Below are 19327 nucleotides of genomic sequence, written 5' to 3'. Positions count from 1 at the left end.
AAGTGATGGAATGAATTGTGGTTTGGGGTTTTTTTTTGTTTGAATTTGGGTGGGTTTGAAGAGTTTCCCACAGTGCCAGTGTGTTCTTGTCATTACATTTAAAAATGAAAATTAATCACTTTTCATTAGTGTGATGCCCTTTGCCTTGCAGACACCTGCTATAACTTCTCCTTGAAGAGCTGTGAGAGCCCAAGGTACTGGTACAGAGGTTTCCTGTCCCTGCAGTCCAGCATTGATGCTGCCATTATAGAGGTAAATCCAATTTAGGAACTGATGGAGACATCCTTTCATTTTAAATATAATATAGGAAAGGCAAACTCTGCTGTGAGAATAGCAAGGGATGGCTTTGTCAGAAAATAAAGCTGCTTTTAAAAGTTACTCCAGGGAGGATGAAGCAGAATATTCCTTGTATAAATGCATCTCACTGCAGGAAATAAGCAAAGCACTGATCTGTTGACCTTGCATTCCTTTAGATGGAGACAAATCATTCTGTTTGGGAAGAAATGGAATCCATTGCTGGTGCCAGAATGAAGTCCCAGAGCATCATCTTCTCTGTCAGCCTGGAGTACGGCTACTTCATGGTCGTTATCGTGATGTGCTTCTTGCCCTTCATGTATTTCTTATCAAGGAATGTCACACGAGAAAAGAAGCAGCTCAAAGAATTGATGAAGACCATGGGGCTGCAGGACATTGCATTTTGGTGAGCTCTTTTTTAACTGGAACACATTTGCCAAAAATCAGCCCATTCCTGGGCACTTGTGGTATATTCTGAGTCCCCAGGATGAAGGAGGAATTGAGAATCTGTCTCCATGTTCTTAGAAGGCTGATTTATTATTTTATGTCCTTATATTATATTAAAGAAAGATATCCTAAAACTATACTAAAGAATAGAGAAAGGATACAGACAGAAGGTTACAAAGAATGATAATGAAAACTCGAGACTGCTTCCAGAGTCCCAACACAGGTGGACCATGATTGGTCATTAAGTCAAAACAGTTCACATGAAACCAATGAAACAACCACATGTTGGATAAACAATCTCCAAACACATTCCAAAGCAGTAAAACACAGGAGAAGCAATGAGATAATATTATTTTCCTTTTTCTCTGAGGCTTCTCAGCTTCCCAGGAGAAGAAATCCTGGCAAAGGGATTTTTCAGAGAATGTGACGGTGACAGGCACTTGAGAAGCCAATTAATGAGTTAAATGGGTTTATAGCTTTTCTCCAGCACCCTGTGAGATTGATTCCTGGTAGAGACAAGGAAACACCGTTGTGCAAATACTTCAGTCAGTCAATGAAAACATATATTTGCATTGCTTGAAAATTATTGTCAAATATTAATTGATGCAACTGATCAGTGCTTTTGTTCAGTTTCTCATGCAGAGGGTTGAGCATGGCAGTGGTGTCCTCTGCTCCCTGGGGCATTCCCTCCTAAGCTGGATCACCCGAGGATGTGAAAAAGAAATTATTGCCATGGGAAATAATTAATATTTCAATTTAAACACTTCTGACATGCTGATAAGCTGTAAGCAGAGGTGTTAATGACCCCCAGGGCTGATGGCACCTCTCCCTCCCCAGGCTGTCCTGGAGTTTGCTGTACTCCCTCTATGTGCTGATCTTCTCCTGCCTGCTGACGGCCCTGGTGCTGCGCGAGCGCTTCTACACCAGCAGCTTCCCTGCAGTCTTACTCCTCTTCTTCCTCTATGGCCTGGCCTGTGTGAGTCAGCCTTTAAAGCCAGATTTCCTCCCCACATGATTTATTGCCCTGTTGATGAGCCTGAGCACTGCTCCAGAGCCTTTTGCGCGGTGCTCAGGAGCTTTGTGGGCCGCGCTGGCTGAAACATCTGAGTGGCTTTCTAGGCCAGCAGCAGAGATTTGATTTGCAGCCTGAAGGGCTGACAGGCTCTTGCTTGGCTACAAAACACCCAGCTGGAAACTCAGATCAACCCACTAAGAAGGGCTTTAGTGGATTTTATTACACAGACTCAGCTCAGCAGAGATCTGGTGCCTGGCGGATGGAAGTGCTGCTGTTAAGAATATTTATTTCTTTCAGTGGTTGAAGGAAAGTCCTGTCCTTACAGATCCACCTGGTGTTCATGCTCTGCTCCCTCTTAAGGACCTCCAAGCTTGCCAGCTCCATAGGCTTCCTCATCATCTTCATCTTTGGGTCCCTGAGCCTGGCAGTGCTGATAGAAGAAGTCCCCAAGCCCCTGAAATGGTTCCTTGGCCTGATGTGTCCTTTTGCTTTCAACACTGGCATTGTCAAGGTATGGGGGCACCAGCCCTGCAGCTGAACCTTCCTTCCTTCCCCTGCTGGTGGAGAAAGGTGCAGGAATTCCTGCCCTTAGCTCAAAAACCCAGCTGGAAACCACCCAGGCACTTTCCCTTCCTGTGCACAGCCCCCAGGTGAGCTGAGCTGTGCTGGGCAGCACAGAGGGGCTCCAACACTCCCATCCCATTCCCCTGCTCAAAAGCAGCTGAATGCAGAGACAGGCAGGGCCCTTGGCACAAAAAATCTGCTGTTGTGCACGTCTGCAGCTTCTACACGGCCCCATCCTGCACACAGCAGCCCCATTATGCTCAGGGACACCAGGGACAGCATCCTTGGCTGCCCAGCCACTCCCCTGCCCCTTCCTGGCAGCAGGGATGGTGCAAATGCAGCTCTGGATTGATTCCTGCTGCTGCTGCTGCCCTTCCTCCATCCCCACCCTGCTGAAATTCATTTCCCACTTTTCCATTAGTCATAGCTGCACAGCTCTTGCTAGCTCTGGTAATCTAATATTTGATTTCTTGATATGTATTTTTAAAAAATCTGCCTGGGAGAGGAGATTTCTGCAGCGGCAGAAAAAGGGACTGACTTTGTTAATTTGCCATATGGTTAAATCAATCATTATGTAAATTATAACATTTTTGTGGTGACTCTGTCACATTAAGAGTGCCCATATCAGTTTTTTTTTTAATTGGTCTCCTCTAAAACTGTGATTTTTCTTCTATTTCTGGATTGTTCTGGAAAATTCTGGATTAAAGCATAAAGATCTCTGCATGGATTAAATTCATTCCCCTTCCCCTTTGGAGAGAAAATAAGAACAGTTGGTCAGTACTGCAGATGATTTCTGGGTTAAGAAACAGAGTTGCATCCATGGTTTGGTGGCATTTGCATATTTTTCCAGCCTGAAATTTGTTTTTCTTTCTCTTTTATTTCAGATTTTCGATTTAGAGAAATATGGAATAGGTTTCTCCTTTTCCAACCTTATGGAGGAAGCATACTTTTTATTTTCAACCTACATACTGCTGGTGTTTGACTCAGTCTTGTATATGCTGCTGGCTCTGTATTTTGACAAAATTCTGCCAGGTAGGAATGATTTATTTTTATTTACATGGATTGCATGGGCTATATCAAGGAAATGATGGGCTTCTCTTTTCCTGGACTCAAACAAAATAAGGTTTGGACTAAAAGAAATTTATGATGCCATGGAGTGAATTTTCTGTTTCTGGCACACGCCAGATTCAGAGAATCAGCGACAACAAAGTATTTAACATTTTTTATTTAATATTTTTTCTTTTTAATGATGAGATTATAGTGTAATAACACGTAGGACAATACTTTAATTCATTACAAAAACCACTGAATTCATGACATAATTCCCTGGAGCCACGCTTCTTGTCTCCTCTAGTTCTGCTCCAAACCTGGCAGGGGGTTGACTGGAAAAAGCAGCAATTTCGTGCTATTTGAAACTCCTAAAAACTCCTAAACTAAAAGTTTAGTCTAGGATGGTGTCTTGGCTGTGCCTGTGGTTGATGTCAGGCCATCTTTCTGCTTTCCTGGCAGGCAAATATGGGATCCCAGCCCCTCCTTTGTTCTTCCTGAAGGCCTCGTACTGGATGAGGAGCAGGAGAGGCTCCAGCAGGGACGTGCCCAGAGCCACAGCAAACCCTGAGGAACTCCTGGGGGATGATGTGGAGCCTGTGCCCCCCCAGTTCCTGGGGAAAGAGGCCATCAGGTGCAGGGAGAAGGGACTGCTTGTGTCTGATTCAGGGCTCCCCGCTCCTTCCATCAGCTTGGGTTGGGCTTTTCTAGGCTGCTTTCATCTTCGTGAGGCTCTTGCAAAAGGGCTGGGCTTTGAATTTTGTTTCACAGAGAAAAATTAGAGATAAAAAGATAATTCAGACTGGTCACTAAAGGTGAAATTTAGGTAAATTTAGATTTAAAAATAACTGTTTTGTTGTTTTTTTATTTCTTATGGAATTTCAATGTCCTTTAGGGACAAAAGGGAGAATGAAGACGGTCACCCATTGTGAAAGTGTTGCAATGGGCTTGGCCCTGTCTTTGCCAGACTTGGTGCCCCATTTTTGGTGCCAGATTGGGATATTCACAGCTGGGCATAGAGCCTGTCAAACCTCTGAATCTCAGCTTTATTTCCCAGCACCTCTTATTTTCTTCATGCCATTTCTGTCATGGTAACTTAAGGTCCATAAAAATGCAAAAGGGCAGCAGGGAAAAGCATTTACAGCAATCCCCAAATGATAACCTCCTTACCTTCCTTTCAGGCTCCACAATATTAAAAAAGTCTATAAGAAGAAGGACAAGAAGACAGAAGCTTTAAGAGGTATGAAAGCTGTGAGATTGATTCCTGCTAAAGACAAGGAAACGCCATTGTGCAAACAGTCAATGAAAAAATCCACTTGTAATGCTTGAAAATTAATGTCAAATATTAATTGATGTGACTGATCACTATTTTGTTCAGGTTTTACTAATTTGCTGGTTTTAATAAGACTAAAGAGAAGAAATATTTTAATTTTTAAAAATTGTTTTATTTCTGTGTTTTCTGGTAAATACAGACCAACTCCTTATGCCTTTAAATGTTTGCAGAGCTTTGCCCCACTCAGTGCTCTTTTGGCTAATTATTATCACTTAATTCTTGTACTTGTTGACTTCTCCTGCTTTGACAGTGAGGGAGGGCAATTCAAACCTCATTTCTCCCCAGACTTGATTGCTATTTTTGTTCTAGGTCTGTCTTTAAACATTTATGAGGGTCAGATCACCGCCTTGCTGGGCCACAGTGGGGCTGGAAAGACAACACTGCTGAATGTGCTCAGTGGGCTCAGCTTCCCTTCGGAAGGTAGGACAAGGCTGGGATGGGATGGCCTTGATCCAAAAGCTCTAAAACTCAATTCATCCCCCCTCATCTCATTGTCTTGGTTTGGAAAGACAGGTGTCTGCTAAGGAAGGCAGGAGCCTCCCTTGAAATGGAAAATGTAAACCCCCTAACTCTGAATTATTATAAATTTGAAATTAAGGGGCTCTCAGGCAAAGATGTGGGAGCGAGAATAACAGTTCTTTATTAGAAAAAAATTAAAAATAAAAAGAAAATGTAAAAATACAAATGCGGTAATACAAAACAACCCTGCCAGAGTCAGAGCAGTCCCTCTCCCCCTGTGTGTCAGGGGGTGGCACAGCCCCATCCCATGGGGGCTCAGCCCTCCTGCAGTGCCAGCTGTGGCTCTGCTGGAGCAGGGATCCTGCACAAGGGGGGAGTTTTCCTCTGCAGCTCCAGGGCTGCTGCAGATGGGCCTGGGCTCCCTCTGGCCATGCAGGGCAGCAGAAGCTGCTCCTCTGGCAATGCACTGGGCAAAGGCTGCTGGGCTGTCCCAAAGCTCAGATTGGATCCAGGTAGGAATGCTTGGCTCCTCCCCTGGGCGGAGCATCTCCCCATGGGATGCTGGGATTGGATCAGCCATGCAGGGACACTCAGTGGCCCATGAAAAGAAGTTAATTAATGATTAATGGCCCATGAACAGAAGGGAGGGATTGGTTGTGGAAGAGATAAAGGAACCTGCCCAATGAACAGCAGAGAACTGCCCCACCTCTAACAGATGGCAATAGAATATTGCCAGAATATTGCTACCCCCAGCCACATTTTGCATTTCCAACCCAGGGCACCATTTATCCCCATGAACAGGCTCTGCCACCATATACAACTACAAACTCTCTGAAATGGGAGACAGGGAGGAGATCAAGGGGATGATTGGGATTTGCCCACAGTTCAACACGCAGTTTGAGGTCCTGACGGTGAAAGAAAACCTGAAAACCTTTGCAGAAATCAAGGGCATCAAGTCCAAAGAGGTGGAGCAAGAGGTGAGTGTGTGTTCCCCACCATTCCACAGAGACTCCTTTTGCACTGGAAAGGTCAAAGAATCTACCTGGGTTTTCTGAAAATTCAAGCTCCAAGCCCCATCCAACCTGGCCTTGGGCACTTCTAGGGATCCAGGGGCAGCCACAGCTTCTCTGGGCAGCCTGTGCCAGAGCCTCCCCACCCTCACAAGGAATAATTTCCTTCTGATGGCTAATTTAAATCTAAATCTCCCCTAATAAAGGATAGAAGGACAATGGCTGCTGAGAATGGACATCCTTCTGCTGTTCTAGGTGCAAAAGATTCTGGAACTGCTGGATATCAGCAACATTCAAGATACTCAAGCTGAAAAACTGAGTGGTGGGCAGAAAAGGAAGTTATCCATTGGAATAGCCATGCTTGGAAACCCCCAGGTAAAGCAGCAGGCATAGCTCTGTGATGTGGGAAATACTCAGATCCACCACAATTAAAACCTTGGGCATGTATTTGGCTCCAGGATTTCAGACTTCTTTAAAGTGCTTATAATAAGAATTAATACATTTCATCATTTTTTTGTTTTTTAAATTCATAACCCACCTTGCCAGCCAAGTTTTGGAGCAGGCAGAGTTCCCTGAGCTCTCACAGCCCCCAGAACAGCTGCCCTTGTCTGAAAGATGCCCAGGGTCTCTTGCCTTCAGAACCCCAAACCCTGTTGGGTTACCTGTTGTGAATTCCCTGACTTCTGGGACTCTGGCTGGGCCCTCCCCCGACAGGGGAGCCCCTCCTGGAGTGGTTTTGTGTCAGGAAAGAGAGACCCACTGGATCTTTTTTTTGGTCTTCAGGTTCTTGTTTATTGTTATCTTATCCAGAGTTTTGCACGCTGTCCATGCCAGGCTCAGCACGCTGGAAAAGCACCACAAAAATGGCCAACAACCTCTTGTTGCAAGGTCTTTTAAAGATAAACTATCCAATTAAGAGCTGACACCTAGATAATTTTCCCTTTTAACCCAATAACTGATCCCCAAAAACCTGCAATGCAGACTTTTCCACCCAATTACAAACTGTCACCCAAACCCATGGAGAAGGAGGAAGAAGAAGCATGAAGAAGAAGCCCAGGACAACACCCTGTGCCCTCCATCTTGCTCCCATCCACAACATACTAAAAATCCTAAAATCTAAATTTCCCACCTCTACACTACTCTACACTACTCTCTACAATCTACTTCACACCCTAATGGATTCTGGAGTTTAGGAAACTTTCTCCATGAGTGAGGGTCAAAGTCAGTGCTCCCCTGGGGGTCAGGGCACCCCAGAGCAGACAGGGAAATATTCCCAGTGCCCTGGTGTAGGAGTGCCGGGGGTAGAACAGTCGGGACGGACGGAGACCAGAGATCTCTGCAGCCAGGTTGTGGAACTTGGGGTTTTCTGCAAAGGGCCTGGGTGCAGGGCCCTGCTGGGAGCTGCCAGCCACAGCTCAGAGCAGGCCCAAGAGAAGTAAAGAGAGTGGTACAGAGGATGAGAGAGAGAGGATGAGAGGGTAAGAGGGTAAGGGAGTGAGGTTCCCATTACAATACAATAAATCTTCTTCTGTGTTGAATATTCCAATTCTCACTAACCACTCTAGTCCAAGACACAAATCCTACAGCATTTACATACAGCCTAGAAGAATCATTCCATTACCATACTGTGTTACATTTTAAACCCTAAAAACTCCTCTTTGGGCCCCTTCTGCCAAGCTGTAGGGTCTGCTCTGACCCTTGGAGCTGTCTGCAAGCAGAGGGTGTTGTTCCATCAAAAGAGGATTCCCTTCAGCCAGCCACACCATTGTTTTCCAGTTGTTCATAACTGAGGGATCTCAAAGCTTGCTTTCATTTCAATCTCACTTATAGTTTCCATATTCTCAAAATCTTTTTCCAGGCCATCATATTCATAAGGCTTTCTTGTTTCATCTTCCCCAACACCCTGGCATTCCACAAAACCCCAAAGCCACGCCACCACTCTGGCAATGGGGAATGTCTGATCCCATCCTCCCTGCAGGTTTTGCTCCTGGATGAGCCCACGGCGGGGCTGGATCCTCTCTCCAGGCACCGGGTGTGGAGCCTCCTGCAGGAGCAGCGGGCGGGGCGGGTGATCCTGTTCAGCACCCAGTTCATGGACGAGGCTGACATCCTGGCAGGTGAGCTGCGCTGGGGCATCCCTGGGGGATAACTGAGTAAACCCCAGCATCCCCAAGACAGTGGACAGCAGGGAGGGGTCACCTGCCTCCTGCCCTGGGGGTACAGGAGGCAGCCAGGCTGATCTCCTGCAGCAGAGGAGATGCTGGAACAACGGCGGAAGATGAAGGGGGCCAACTCTCAGCAGGGGTTAATCCAAGGTTTATTTCAGGAGCTCCTGGGAGCCTTTACAAACCTCAAGGGGCCTGCTGGTGAGAGCCCTGGGAGAGGTGCCAAGGTTACATTTAAAGCGAGGTAGAAACTGAAAGTAGATAACATTTTACTGACCAATAAGTGAATTCAAGGTACGGACACTGGGGAATGAACATTTAGGACAGTGTATGGGGTAACACTTGGGGGGCTGACCCCTAGCCTCTGGGTAATCACTCCACATCCTGGACTGAATGTTCTAGATGGAGGGGATGGGATGCTGAGTGACTGACAGAGAGACAGGGTGGGGATTTGGGCATGATCTCAGCAAAGGAAAGGGATTACAGAGATAAAGGGAGGGGACACAACCTGGGGCAAACCATTTGGGGAAAATAAGGGGATTCAAAGACAAAACCATTATATAGCATAAAAACACACTACAACAGATAACCCAGCAGCACAAAGCCCCAAAAGATGGACACAGCTGCTCTGCACTAGAAATTCCTTTGGCTTTTCCTTTCTCCAGACCGCAAGGCTTTTATCTCGCACGGGAGGCTGAAGTGTGTTGGCTCTTCTCTGTTCCTGAAGAAAAAATGGGGGATTTGCTATCATTTAAGGTATCTCCTGAAGCCCCAACAATACCTGGCAACATGCAAGTACAAGGGGCCACCAGAATTCATGAAACCCTAGAGCAGATGTCATCAAAACAAACAAATTGCCTGCATTAAAGTCCAGGTCCATTAACTGAAACACTAAAATTTAGGGTTAGGGTTAATTAATCCAGAGCAGGGAATGAATGAAGAATACTGGAGTTTTCTTTTAATGCATCCATAAAATGGTGGCTGCTGTTTGTCTGGGTGGGTTTGGGTTGTTTTTATTCCAAACCTAAGTGTCTGTGTTTTTTTCCACACAACAGCATCCATGTCAGTGAGTCTTGTGACCTGGAGAATCTGACATCCCTGGTGAAAGGGTACATCCCCAATGCCACGTTCTCAGGACACACCCAGTATGAACTGAGATATAAACTGCCTTTAGAAAACATTAATGAATTCCCAGGTAATGTATATGAAAATAATTGAGGATTATTCATAGAGAGGAAAAACAAAAAACAAATGTGTGGAAGGAGAAATGCAAAGGGAGATTTTTTACAGGAGTCACATCAGGACTTCCAAACCAATGCAGCTTGGGTTTTCCCCACAATTTTATCATACATTTCAGATCAAATTGTGCAACAAATGCTTTTATGCTGTTTGCAGCGACAAATCCTGCAGGCTAAACAGGGCCACATGTGTTACTGAGAGTTCAGTTTAAATGACGAGACAGAGATAAGAGAAAACCCCACACAACCTCTGCTGTTCCATGCCCATTTCTCACCCTCTGTACCAATCACTTCACCCTGACCATCCCACAGAGGATGAAAACAGTCTGAAATGTTGGTGCTAAGCAGAAGAGCACCTTCCATGAGGATGGCTTTGGCAGTTTTGTGTTCCTCCACACCTTTGTGCCCTGGCAGTTCTCTGTCACTGGAGATGCTCCAGCCAGGTTGGCTCAGCTGAGCCAGAGTGGTCTGGATATCTGTGCTTATGCCTTTATTTTATCCCTGTCCTCCAGATCTGTTCAGAGGCCTCGACGGCTGCTCTGAGCAGGGAATTATCAACTATGGAGTCAGCATAACAACCCTGGAGGACGTGTTCCTGAGGCTGGAGGGAGAAGCCATGGACAATCAAAAAGGTACAATTTACATCCCACAGCCAAAGAGATCAGCTCCTCTGCAGTAACCTCCAAAGGTGCCTCTTAAACTTCCATGAATCCCAACCTAGAAGCTGGTCTTATGTAGCTGCAGCTCTCTTCACAGAGAGCAGGCAGGCACAACTTCCCAAGGATATTTCTGGGAATGGCAGCAAGTAACCTCAGAGACAGAGAAAACAATTCTTATCTCTATTCTCTACTCCTGTTGTTTTTGCACCTGTGGAATGTGTTAAGAAGATTGTTTACCTGAAGGGATTTGTCAGCTGGATTCTGCTGAGGATTGCTTTATTTCCTTGGCCAATCACTCAAAGCTGTGTCCTGGCTGTCTTGGACAATCACAGGTTTTTCTTTAATGTTCTTTGTAGAATAGTATCTCTTTAATGCAGTATAGTATTGTCTTGGTTTGGAAAGGCAGGTGTCTGCTAAGGAAGGCAGGAGCCTCCCCTGAAATGGAAAATGCAAAACCCCTCCCTCCAAATTGCTATAAATTTTAAATTAAGGGGCTCTCAGGCAAAAAATATGGGAGAAGGAAATAACAGTTCTTTACTAGGGAAGAAAATAAAAAGATAAAATGAACAATGCAGTAAACCAAAACAACACTGACAGAGTCAGAACACAGCCTGACACCCTGTGGGTCAGGGTGTTGGCAGCAGAACCATTGGAATTGTGGCTCAGCCCTCCTGCAGTGCCAGGGGTGGTTCTGCTGGAGCAGGGATCCTGGAGAAGGGCGGAGTCTCTTCCTCTGAAGATCCAGTGGAAGGGGCAGCTGCTGTTCCTCTGGGAAATCCAGTGGAGAAGCCGTGCTGGTGTTCCAGAATCTCCAGATTATATCCAGGCAGGAATGCTTGGCTGGTGTTCCAGAATCTCCAGATTATATCCAGGCAGGAATGCTTGGCTGGTGTTCCAGAATCTCCAGATTATATCCAGGCAGGAATGCTTGGCTGGTGCTCCAGAATCTCCAGATTATATCCAGGCAGGAATGCTTGGCTGCTGTTCCAGAATCTCCAGATTATATCCAGGCAGGAATGCTTGGCTGGTGTTCCAGAATCTCCAGATTATATCCAGGTAGGAATGCTTGGCTGGTGTTCCAGAATCTCCAGATTATATCCAGGCAGGAATGCTTGGCTGGTGCTCCAGAATCTCCAGATTATATCCAGGTAGGAATGCTTGGCTCCTCCCTCTGGGCTCACATCTCCCAATGGGATGCTGTAGTTCTTATCAGCCATGCAGTGACATTCAACAGCCTCTTATCAGCAGATGTCTCCCCAGAGGGAGGAGTGGGTGTGGAAGAGAGGGAAAACTGCCCAATGAACAGAAAACATCTGCCATACAGATGGCAAATTGAATAGAAATTGCTTGACAATCCAGGACAATAGTTTGATAAAGCAATTGTTCCGCATTCTGAATCAATGGAGTCAGGTGCCAGTCATTCCCCGCATCAGGGACACCTGCATTCTATAACCTTGGACATAAATGTGCACCTGGAAACTCTCTGCAGATGAGCACGTCCCTGGGGAGGAGTGGGGAGAAGCAGCCCCAGGATGCCCTGAGGAGGCCAGGCCAGGCTCCCTGCTGCTCTCGGACACCGGGATGGCATCAGTGCAGGGCCTGCCCCTCTGGAGGCAGCAGGTCTCTGCCATGGCACGGGTGCGCTTCTTGAAGCTCAAGAGCTCGGTGAAGAACCTGCGGTCCATGTAAGTGCCAAGGGGGTTCTGCAGGAGGGCAGGACTCCTGCACAGCTAACCAGTATGATTGAGCAGAAGCCACTTTATTGTTTACATTGTGCTCTATTTATACATTCTAACACTGCTGCACACTAATCACACATTTCTTGATTGGTGCCTCTACCTTGTCCACATGCTCTGCACTTTTCAGGATATGTGGCTGGTTACAGTCCAGTGCTTCACTGACTTTCCCTTTTTTCACAGCCTTTATCTAATTCTTGTGGTCTTGGCATTTTGTTTCTCTGCCTCTTCTTTCTTAATTTAGCACAATTTATGTCCCAGTAACTTTGATGAATTCCAGAGGGCTCGGACAAGAACAACCAAAAGTGGTTTGGCTGGAGCACACTGCAGCCCAAGCTGTTCAAATCCATTGCTACAGGGTTATCTCCTGGAGGTCTGGAATTGGACAAGGTCACACCGGGGGGACAACTTCCACACCCCTGTTTCCATGAGTTTGGATTGATTTATATGAGGTCTTGGCTAGGAATGATCTCAGTCATCTGCACTCAGAGGAAGGGAAAGTTTTTTGCTTTCCAGCGCCAGTAACACAAAATCTCCCTTTTGTGCATTTTCATTTCTATGCTGAATAATTTATGCAAGAGAAACCCATTTTCTCTCCAAATAAAAGAATCATTTAGAAATACTTTTATGTCAAATGGAGGAAGTTTTAAAATAAGTCAGTGGGTACAGAGAGTGTTTTCAGGCTTCCTTCTTTTTTTTTTTCTTTTTTTTTTTCCTTTTTTTTTTTAATTCTCTCATGTTGCCAGTGCTTGAACTCATTTGGCCCTGCTGGTGTTCAAGCTGGAGTTCCTGGTGGGGCACAAGGAACTAAAGGAAGATGCTTATTTATGAGAAACTTGTATCTAAAGGAAGTCTGAAAGGCATTTCATGGCCCTAAAAAGTTGAGCAGTCTGGATCTGAGGTTCTCTCCCTGCTTAATTTTGAATCATTTGGTGAATGATCAAGGTTTGAGACTTCTGGAAATAAAATTCTCCCTGGTCATTGGTGACAAGGCCTGAGGGAATGGCTGGAGATGTGTCAGGGGAGGGTTAGGTTGGATTTTGGGAAAGGTTCTTCTCCTAGAGGGTGCTGGGCACTGCCCAGGCTCCCCAGGGAATGGGCACAGCCCCGAGGCTGCCAGAGCTCCAGGAGTGTTTGGACACCACTCCCAGGGATGCCCAGGGTGGGATTTTTGGGATGTCAGGGCCATGAGCTCAATCATTGTGGGTCCCTTCTAAGTCAGGATATTCCATGATTCTAAGAAAATTGCCAAAGTTTTTAACAGAGCTTTGGGTAATCTGAATATCATCCACCATTTCCTCCACACAAATGCATTCTGAACACACTTCTGCTGAATATCTCTTTTCAGACTGTTTATTCATCTCTTTCTTAACGCAGTTTGCTGCTCTATGTGGTTTTTCTGCTTCCTCTGGTGCTGCAACTGTGCTTGTTGTCAGGCTGGCAGAGCCTGGGTGCCTGGCAGCTCTCCCCTGCACGGTACTTCCTGCCCCTGGGGAAGAAATCCCACCTGGAGACCACCACCCTCCTGCTCTACAACCACACAGGTGAGGGGGAGAGGCTTCTCCTCACCCTCCCCAGCTCTGGGTTCCAGCTGCTCCAAAGGAAAACGCAGGACAGAGCAGATGGGTGTAGATGAGGAGGGTGCAAGGGGGGATGAAGGCTTTAACGAGGGAGGGGGGATTGTCTTTAGAGGGCTGTGGAGGAAACCTATCGTGGCTTCAGCAGCTGGTGAGACCGTGATGAGAGAGAGATGTGCAACAGGGAGATAAGGTGGGGACAGGGTTTTCTCCCTGCCACAATTCCAGGGCTCTATCCAAGCAATTTCAGAGTGTGGGGTCTTCAAAGCAGGGACCACACTCCAGGCTCACTCATGCTGGGTCAAATTAATGGGCTGCTTCCAGAGTTTCATCTTCAACATTCCCATGAGTCAATGATATTTCCTGTTATTTAGCCAGAGAATGACGCTGGTATCTTCATCAGATGGGCCCAAAGGAAAATTCATTTTGTAGCACTCAGGAGAGGCTAGGGGAAAAAAGGACAATGCAAAAATTCAGTCTGAAATCCATTAACTTCCCAAAAACTAACGTGCAATGATCCAGCACACATGTGCTGGCTGATCCCCACAGTTATTAGATTTCTTCTGGTTTTGTTTGGTGGTAATGGATTTTAAAATAAAAATAAAAATAACAAATAGAAATAAAAATAAAAATTAAATTGCCAAAGACTCCTTTGTTTTCCAGTGTTATAATTCCTCTGTTTTTGGTCCTCACACCAGGCACAGACATTGATGACTTAATCCATCTGCTCCAGAGCCAGGATATTGCAGTGGAAATAGCAAAGGAGGAAAACATCACAGAGGAGCTCGAACACAACGGCGCTCTACGATTGTTCCGCGAAGATCAGGTGAGGATTTTTCTCCTCTCTCTCCGGTCTCCTCACAACAATTGAATAATTAAGCAAAGTTCCTCCATCAGCTCTCTCTGTGGGATGGCCCTGTCGACTTTTTGTAAGGTACAAAAATTAGGAAGTGTTTTGAGCAGTAAAGTCCTTGCTAGAGGAGACCTTATCTCCCTGACCCTCCACCTCAAAATGTGTATTTTTAGCATAGCAATACAGAATTCCAATACCTCATAATTTTTTTTTTTAGCAAACAAGGCATAAGTAAAGCTGTTTCAGGGCTGGATTTTCCTGGTGTTCTCCTTTTCTACTGCTTCCCTGCAGATGAGAAAAGCCAGGAGTTCTCACCTTGTTTTCCTGCTCTTTGAAGAGCTACAGGTTCACCGTGCTGTGCCACTTGGAGGCTGTCAACTGCTTCCCAGTGCTGGTGAACGTCATCAGCAATGCCCTGCTGAGATCCCTCAACTCCACCAGGCACATCCAGGTCTGGAGCCACCCCTTCTTATCTGTAAGTGAAGCCAGAAGCTGTCAGAAAACCGTTTAAAGTCTCACTAATTCATTTATCACATGTAAATCCACCTTCCTTCACCGTGCCTCTGGAACCAACACATTTGACTTCAGGAAAATCAGGTTTTTCCCGTGTGGGTCTCAAGGGCTGCTGGGTGGAGAGGGTGGCTGGGAGGGTTTCTCCAGGTGGTTCTTTATTCTCTCCAGCACATAATTCAAGCTTTGGCTCATCAGTTGGTGGAAGAGAGAGCTCCCCACAATTCTGGGATGGAGAAGTGGGACCTGCACCACCCATCTGTCCTCATCAGCAAGCACTTTGCATGGCTCTGCTTTGGGAAAACCTTCCCAAATTTGGTTTCAAATCCCTCTTTTTGTTCATACTGCCCTGTAATCCATAAGAAACGCAGTAAAATGAACGGTAAAATGAATTGTAGGCATTTTCCACAGATGCTTTGTTCTTCTGTTTTCAGCTGCGCAATCCACAATACTGGGATTATGTTATGTCCGTGTACCTCGTGTATATGCTGCTGTTATTCCCTGGTTTTCCTCCTCACTTTGCCATGGGCTACACGCAGGATTGCAAGGTAAATTCCTTGGGATGGAGCAGGTTTGGGGTGGGCAGAAGGGATCACAACTGCGCTGCCAGAAGGATGTTTTGTCGTGAACGGCGGGAGAAATGCGACACACCGTATGCGTGAATAGCAAATCTCGAAGTTTATTGAAAACTCACACATATTTATATTGGTGTTAATGAAGCTTATACATATTGCAAAAGCTGAGCTCATTATTGGTTAAAACACACTTAGATCAACCACACCTACTTCTATCTTCTAATAATTATTTTGCTTCTATGTTTGCATTCTTCTAGCTTCTCTACCTAAGATATCTACATTTTCTAGCAAGCGATTTTCTCCCCCGTCTTCCCGTTTCAGAGAAAGTCACTGTGACTTTTGTCAGTGATTGGACACTGGTTGCTTAGTTCTCAGCTTGTTTCCCTTATCCTTATCCATCGGTATCACATCGAAATGTCCTTTCTCAGCTAACCAATTATCCAAAAAGCTCTCTACAATGTTTGAGTACAGAACCATGGAATCATTTAGGTTGGAGAACACCTCTGAGGTAACTGAGCCCAGCCCTGTGATTGGCACCTTGGCGTGTTTTGACCCATGAGAAGTTTTGCAGCCAGCACCAAATATTGAAAGACAAAAGGGGGGTCGAATTTTACCCCAGAATCACAACAGTGACAGATTTTATTCCCTTTTCATTTCCTGGGGCCATTCCCATGGGTGCAGGTGGCCAACCATGCATGGGCAATAAACTACCCTTCAAAATTGTTCCTTCCCAGACGGGAGCTCGTGCCCAGCTGAGGATCTCGGGGCTCTTTCCCTCGGCCTACTGGTGTGGCCAGGCACTGGTGGACATCCCACTCTGCTGCATCCTGCTCTTCTCCATGTTTGGGATCCAGTTTGCCATGAACAGCAAGATTTCTGGCAGCGCCAGCATCACCTTCATGCTGGTACATCCCATTCTGGTCCTTGGTGCTTTGCTTGGAAGGGATTGAGGGAAAATATTTTGTGTGGGGGCAGCTGAGACACTGTGGGTGCAGGTGGTGCTGGAACACTCTTGGTCCTCTTAGTGACCTTCTTGTTTCACCTCCTATCCTTTGGGTTTCTCCAGCTGGAAATAAAAGGCAATAAATCTTGTCTTAATGCATTCTTTACACCCCAGAGTAAAATTGTGGTAATTTCTAAATGCCCTGCTCTTACTCTGTGATCATTTTCACTGCTCCCTGTTGCTTTAGATGGGTTTCTGGTGGTTTACCTCACTCAATTTTCTCCAACAAAGGCCTTTTTTTCCCTGTAGGTCACGGGGATGTTTGGTTATGGAATTTCCCTCGTTCTCTTAATCTACCTGATCTCCTTCAACTCTCGCAAAGGATGGAACTCTGATATTTGGTCTTTCATCCTGATAATGGTGAGCACATGGTTGGATAATGCACTGCAGGGATTGCAGACATGCTGAGATCTTGAGGATGAGCTAGATGTCAAAACACCAAGCAGAGATGTGGAGCAAAAATCTGGGCATGATTCATAGCAGCCAATTCTGTATTAAATTTGTGTCACCGTGTTCTGTTGCCACAATCCTGCTGTGACATGTGGGAATACCTGGATCCAACCTGAACTGGTGCAGGAATGGAGACAAAAAATGAATTTATCACTCTGCTTGACACCCCACATCCAAGAGATGTAAAGTGTTGGGACAGGACCCATCAGGCTAGCCTGACCTGGAAGGAGGGGGATTATTGCCATGGATTGGGATGGGAATGAACAGGATGGGATCCCATGTTTGACTTTTGTGCCTGGAGCAGCCCTGTCCCTGGGAAGAAGTCTCCCCAGCAGCCCAAAGCAGCAGCCAACCCTCAGACAGAGACGGCTGAGAATCTCCTGAGCCCTCTCTGTGTCTTATCTTCCTCAATTTTTTGTCCATTTTAATAAATTCAACACAGAGTTGCAGAGCTAGACCCACACAGTTTTAAGGAGCAGTTTAACCCTTCCCATCAGCTGAGTCACCCTCTTGTTTTATTTTCAGGTGTGCTTGATTTCTGTTATCATCAGCAGTGTCATCGACAACCTGGGCCGCCCCATCTCCCTCTATATTCTGTCCTTCTTGTTTCCTGTGTACTCCCTGATGTGTTTTGCCATCGATTTTGGGACTGACTCCCATGTGAGTGATGCTTCTGGGCAAGGAGAGGCCTGAAACACAGCCCTGGGTCCTCATCCCCCACCAAAGTCTGGGGGTAACTGCACCAAAATCTTGGGGTAACTGCAGCAAAATCTTGGTAAATGCCCCAAAGTCTGGTGGCAACTGCCCCAAACTCTGACAGTAGTTGCACCAAAATCTGGGAGTAACTGCACCAAAATCTTGGGGTAACTGCAGCAAGATCTGATGGTACCTGCCCCAAAGTCTGGGAGTAACTGCCCCTAAAGTCTGTTGGTAACTGCAGCAAAATTTGGTGGTAACTGCACCAAAATCTGAGGATAACTGCCTCAAAATCTGGAGATAACTGCCCCAAAATCTGGGGTTAATTGCCCCAAAATCTGGGAGTAACTGCCCCAAAATCTGGGAGTAACCACACGCTGCAGTCTGGGAAGGCTGATCCTGAGTGGGATTTTCCAGAGCGCATTGTTAAACGACTCTTTCAGCTCAGATCTCATTTCCCAGCTGCTCATCAGGGCTGAGGGTGACTTCTTGTGCAGCTGTGACTGCAGGTTAGGTAAAAACTCTTAATTTTTTCCATACAGAGTCATAGAATGGAATCATGGAATGGTTTGGTTTGGAAGGGACCTTAAAGCTCATTTCCTTCCACTCCCTGCCATGTCAGGGGACACCTTCCATTAGACCACGTTGCTCCAAGCTATATCTAAGCTGGCCTTGGACAATGCCAAGGATGGAGCAAGCACAAAGTCAATCAACTTGGCTTGACCAATCCTAAGAGAAAATCTGAAGCCACGGATCTGTCTTTGCATTGGAAAAAAAAACAAACCTGAGTTAAAATTTAGAATACTCACAAGGGGCTTTACTCCATGTCAGCTGACAGGGGTGGTGGAAAGTCAGCTGAGAATTTGACAAAACCCCCAGCTATGTGCAACACTGCTGATAAATGATAAATTACTGAGGGGTGAAGTCTCCTCTGTCCTGTCCCACTCACCTCCTCTCCACTGGGACCCAAAGCAGAGATGTTTGCCTGGGACAGAACATCTGGAAGGAGAATCTGCTCTGTGTACTGAGAGCTGTGACATGTTCTGGTGTAGCACCAGGGTTCCCAAAGCCAAACATCTGTATCTGTTCATCTGGGGAAAATCAGAAGTTTTGCAGATTTTCAAAGCATTTCTGAATGTTACTGCATTAAACAGAATGATACTAAAGAATTACACTTCTTCACTGAGTATTTTTTTTATTCTTACAGATCCTGTGGGACTCTGAGCCATTCAGTTCGGCTTCAGGCAGTCATGTACTGATTGCTGTCTTTGCAGTAAGAAAACATTTAACGTTGCTTTTATTTAGGAATGTGGGTCTCCTAATGTCACATTCTCTGGAAAAATCCCTTCACCCAGGATTTTTCTCCTGGGAAGCTGAGAAGCTTCAGAGAAAAGGAAAACAATTCTGATCTCATTTGCTTCTCCTCTGTTTTGCTGCTTTGGAATGTGTTTGGAGATTGTTTACCCACAGGTGATTGTTTCATTGGATTCTGCTGGGAGTTGTTTTTACTCCTTGGCCAATCAGGGCCCAGCTGTGTCAGGACTCTGGAGAGAGTCACGAGTTTTCATTATTATCTTTTAGCATTCTGTAATTATCCTTTCTGTATTCTTTAGTTTAGTATAGTTTAGTATAGCATTCTTTAATATAATATAGTATCACAAAATAATAAATCAGCCTTCTGAGCACATGGAGTCAG

The 19327-nt window shown here is 45.7% G+C and overlaps 1 protein-coding gene across 1 annotated transcript in view; it reads left to right on the top strand.

Moving 5' to 3' along the window:
* Positions 1 to 19327, top strand: part of LOC129127969 (ATP-binding cassette sub-family A member 10-like) — a 34072-nt gene that overhangs the window by 3960 nt on the left and 10785 nt on the right. The window contains exons 5-27 of the mRNA XM_054644964.2: positions 152 to 252; positions 474 to 700; positions 1579 to 1717; positions 2082 to 2267; positions 3205 to 3352; positions 3830 to 4001; positions 4549 to 4607; positions 5010 to 5120; positions 5961 to 6136; positions 6425 to 6544; positions 8148 to 8286; positions 9000 to 9090; positions 9390 to 9529; positions 10085 to 10204; positions 11721 to 11916; positions 13345 to 13511; positions 14243 to 14370; positions 14735 to 14872; positions 15342 to 15455; positions 16217 to 16387; positions 16735 to 16845; positions 17461 to 17595; positions 18839 to 18904. Coding sequence (XP_054500939.2) covers positions 152 to 252; positions 474 to 700; positions 1579 to 1717; positions 2082 to 2267; positions 3205 to 3352; positions 3830 to 4001; positions 4549 to 4607; positions 5010 to 5120; positions 5961 to 6136; positions 6425 to 6544; positions 8148 to 8286; positions 9000 to 9090; positions 9390 to 9529; positions 10085 to 10204; positions 11721 to 11916; positions 13345 to 13511; positions 14243 to 14370; positions 14735 to 14872; positions 15342 to 15455; positions 16217 to 16387; positions 16735 to 16845; positions 17461 to 17595; positions 18839 to 18904 — 3155 coding nt within the window. The remainder of the gene's footprint in view (positions 1 to 151; positions 253 to 473; positions 701 to 1578; positions 1718 to 2081; positions 2268 to 3204; positions 3353 to 3829; positions 4002 to 4548; positions 4608 to 5009; positions 5121 to 5960; positions 6137 to 6424; positions 6545 to 8147; positions 8287 to 8999; positions 9091 to 9389; positions 9530 to 10084; positions 10205 to 11720; positions 11917 to 13344; positions 13512 to 14242; positions 14371 to 14734; positions 14873 to 15341; positions 15456 to 16216; positions 16388 to 16734; positions 16846 to 17460; positions 17596 to 18838; positions 18905 to 19327) is intronic.

This window comes from Agelaius phoeniceus, chromosome 19, assembly GCF_051311805.1.
Source record: "Agelaius phoeniceus isolate bAgePho1 chromosome 19, bAgePho1.hap1, whole genome shotgun sequence".
NCBI classification, from domain to species: Eukaryota; Metazoa; Chordata; class Aves; order Passeriformes; family Icteridae; genus Agelaius; species Agelaius phoeniceus.
This window is presented reverse-complemented; position numbering and strand designations above follow the sequence as displayed.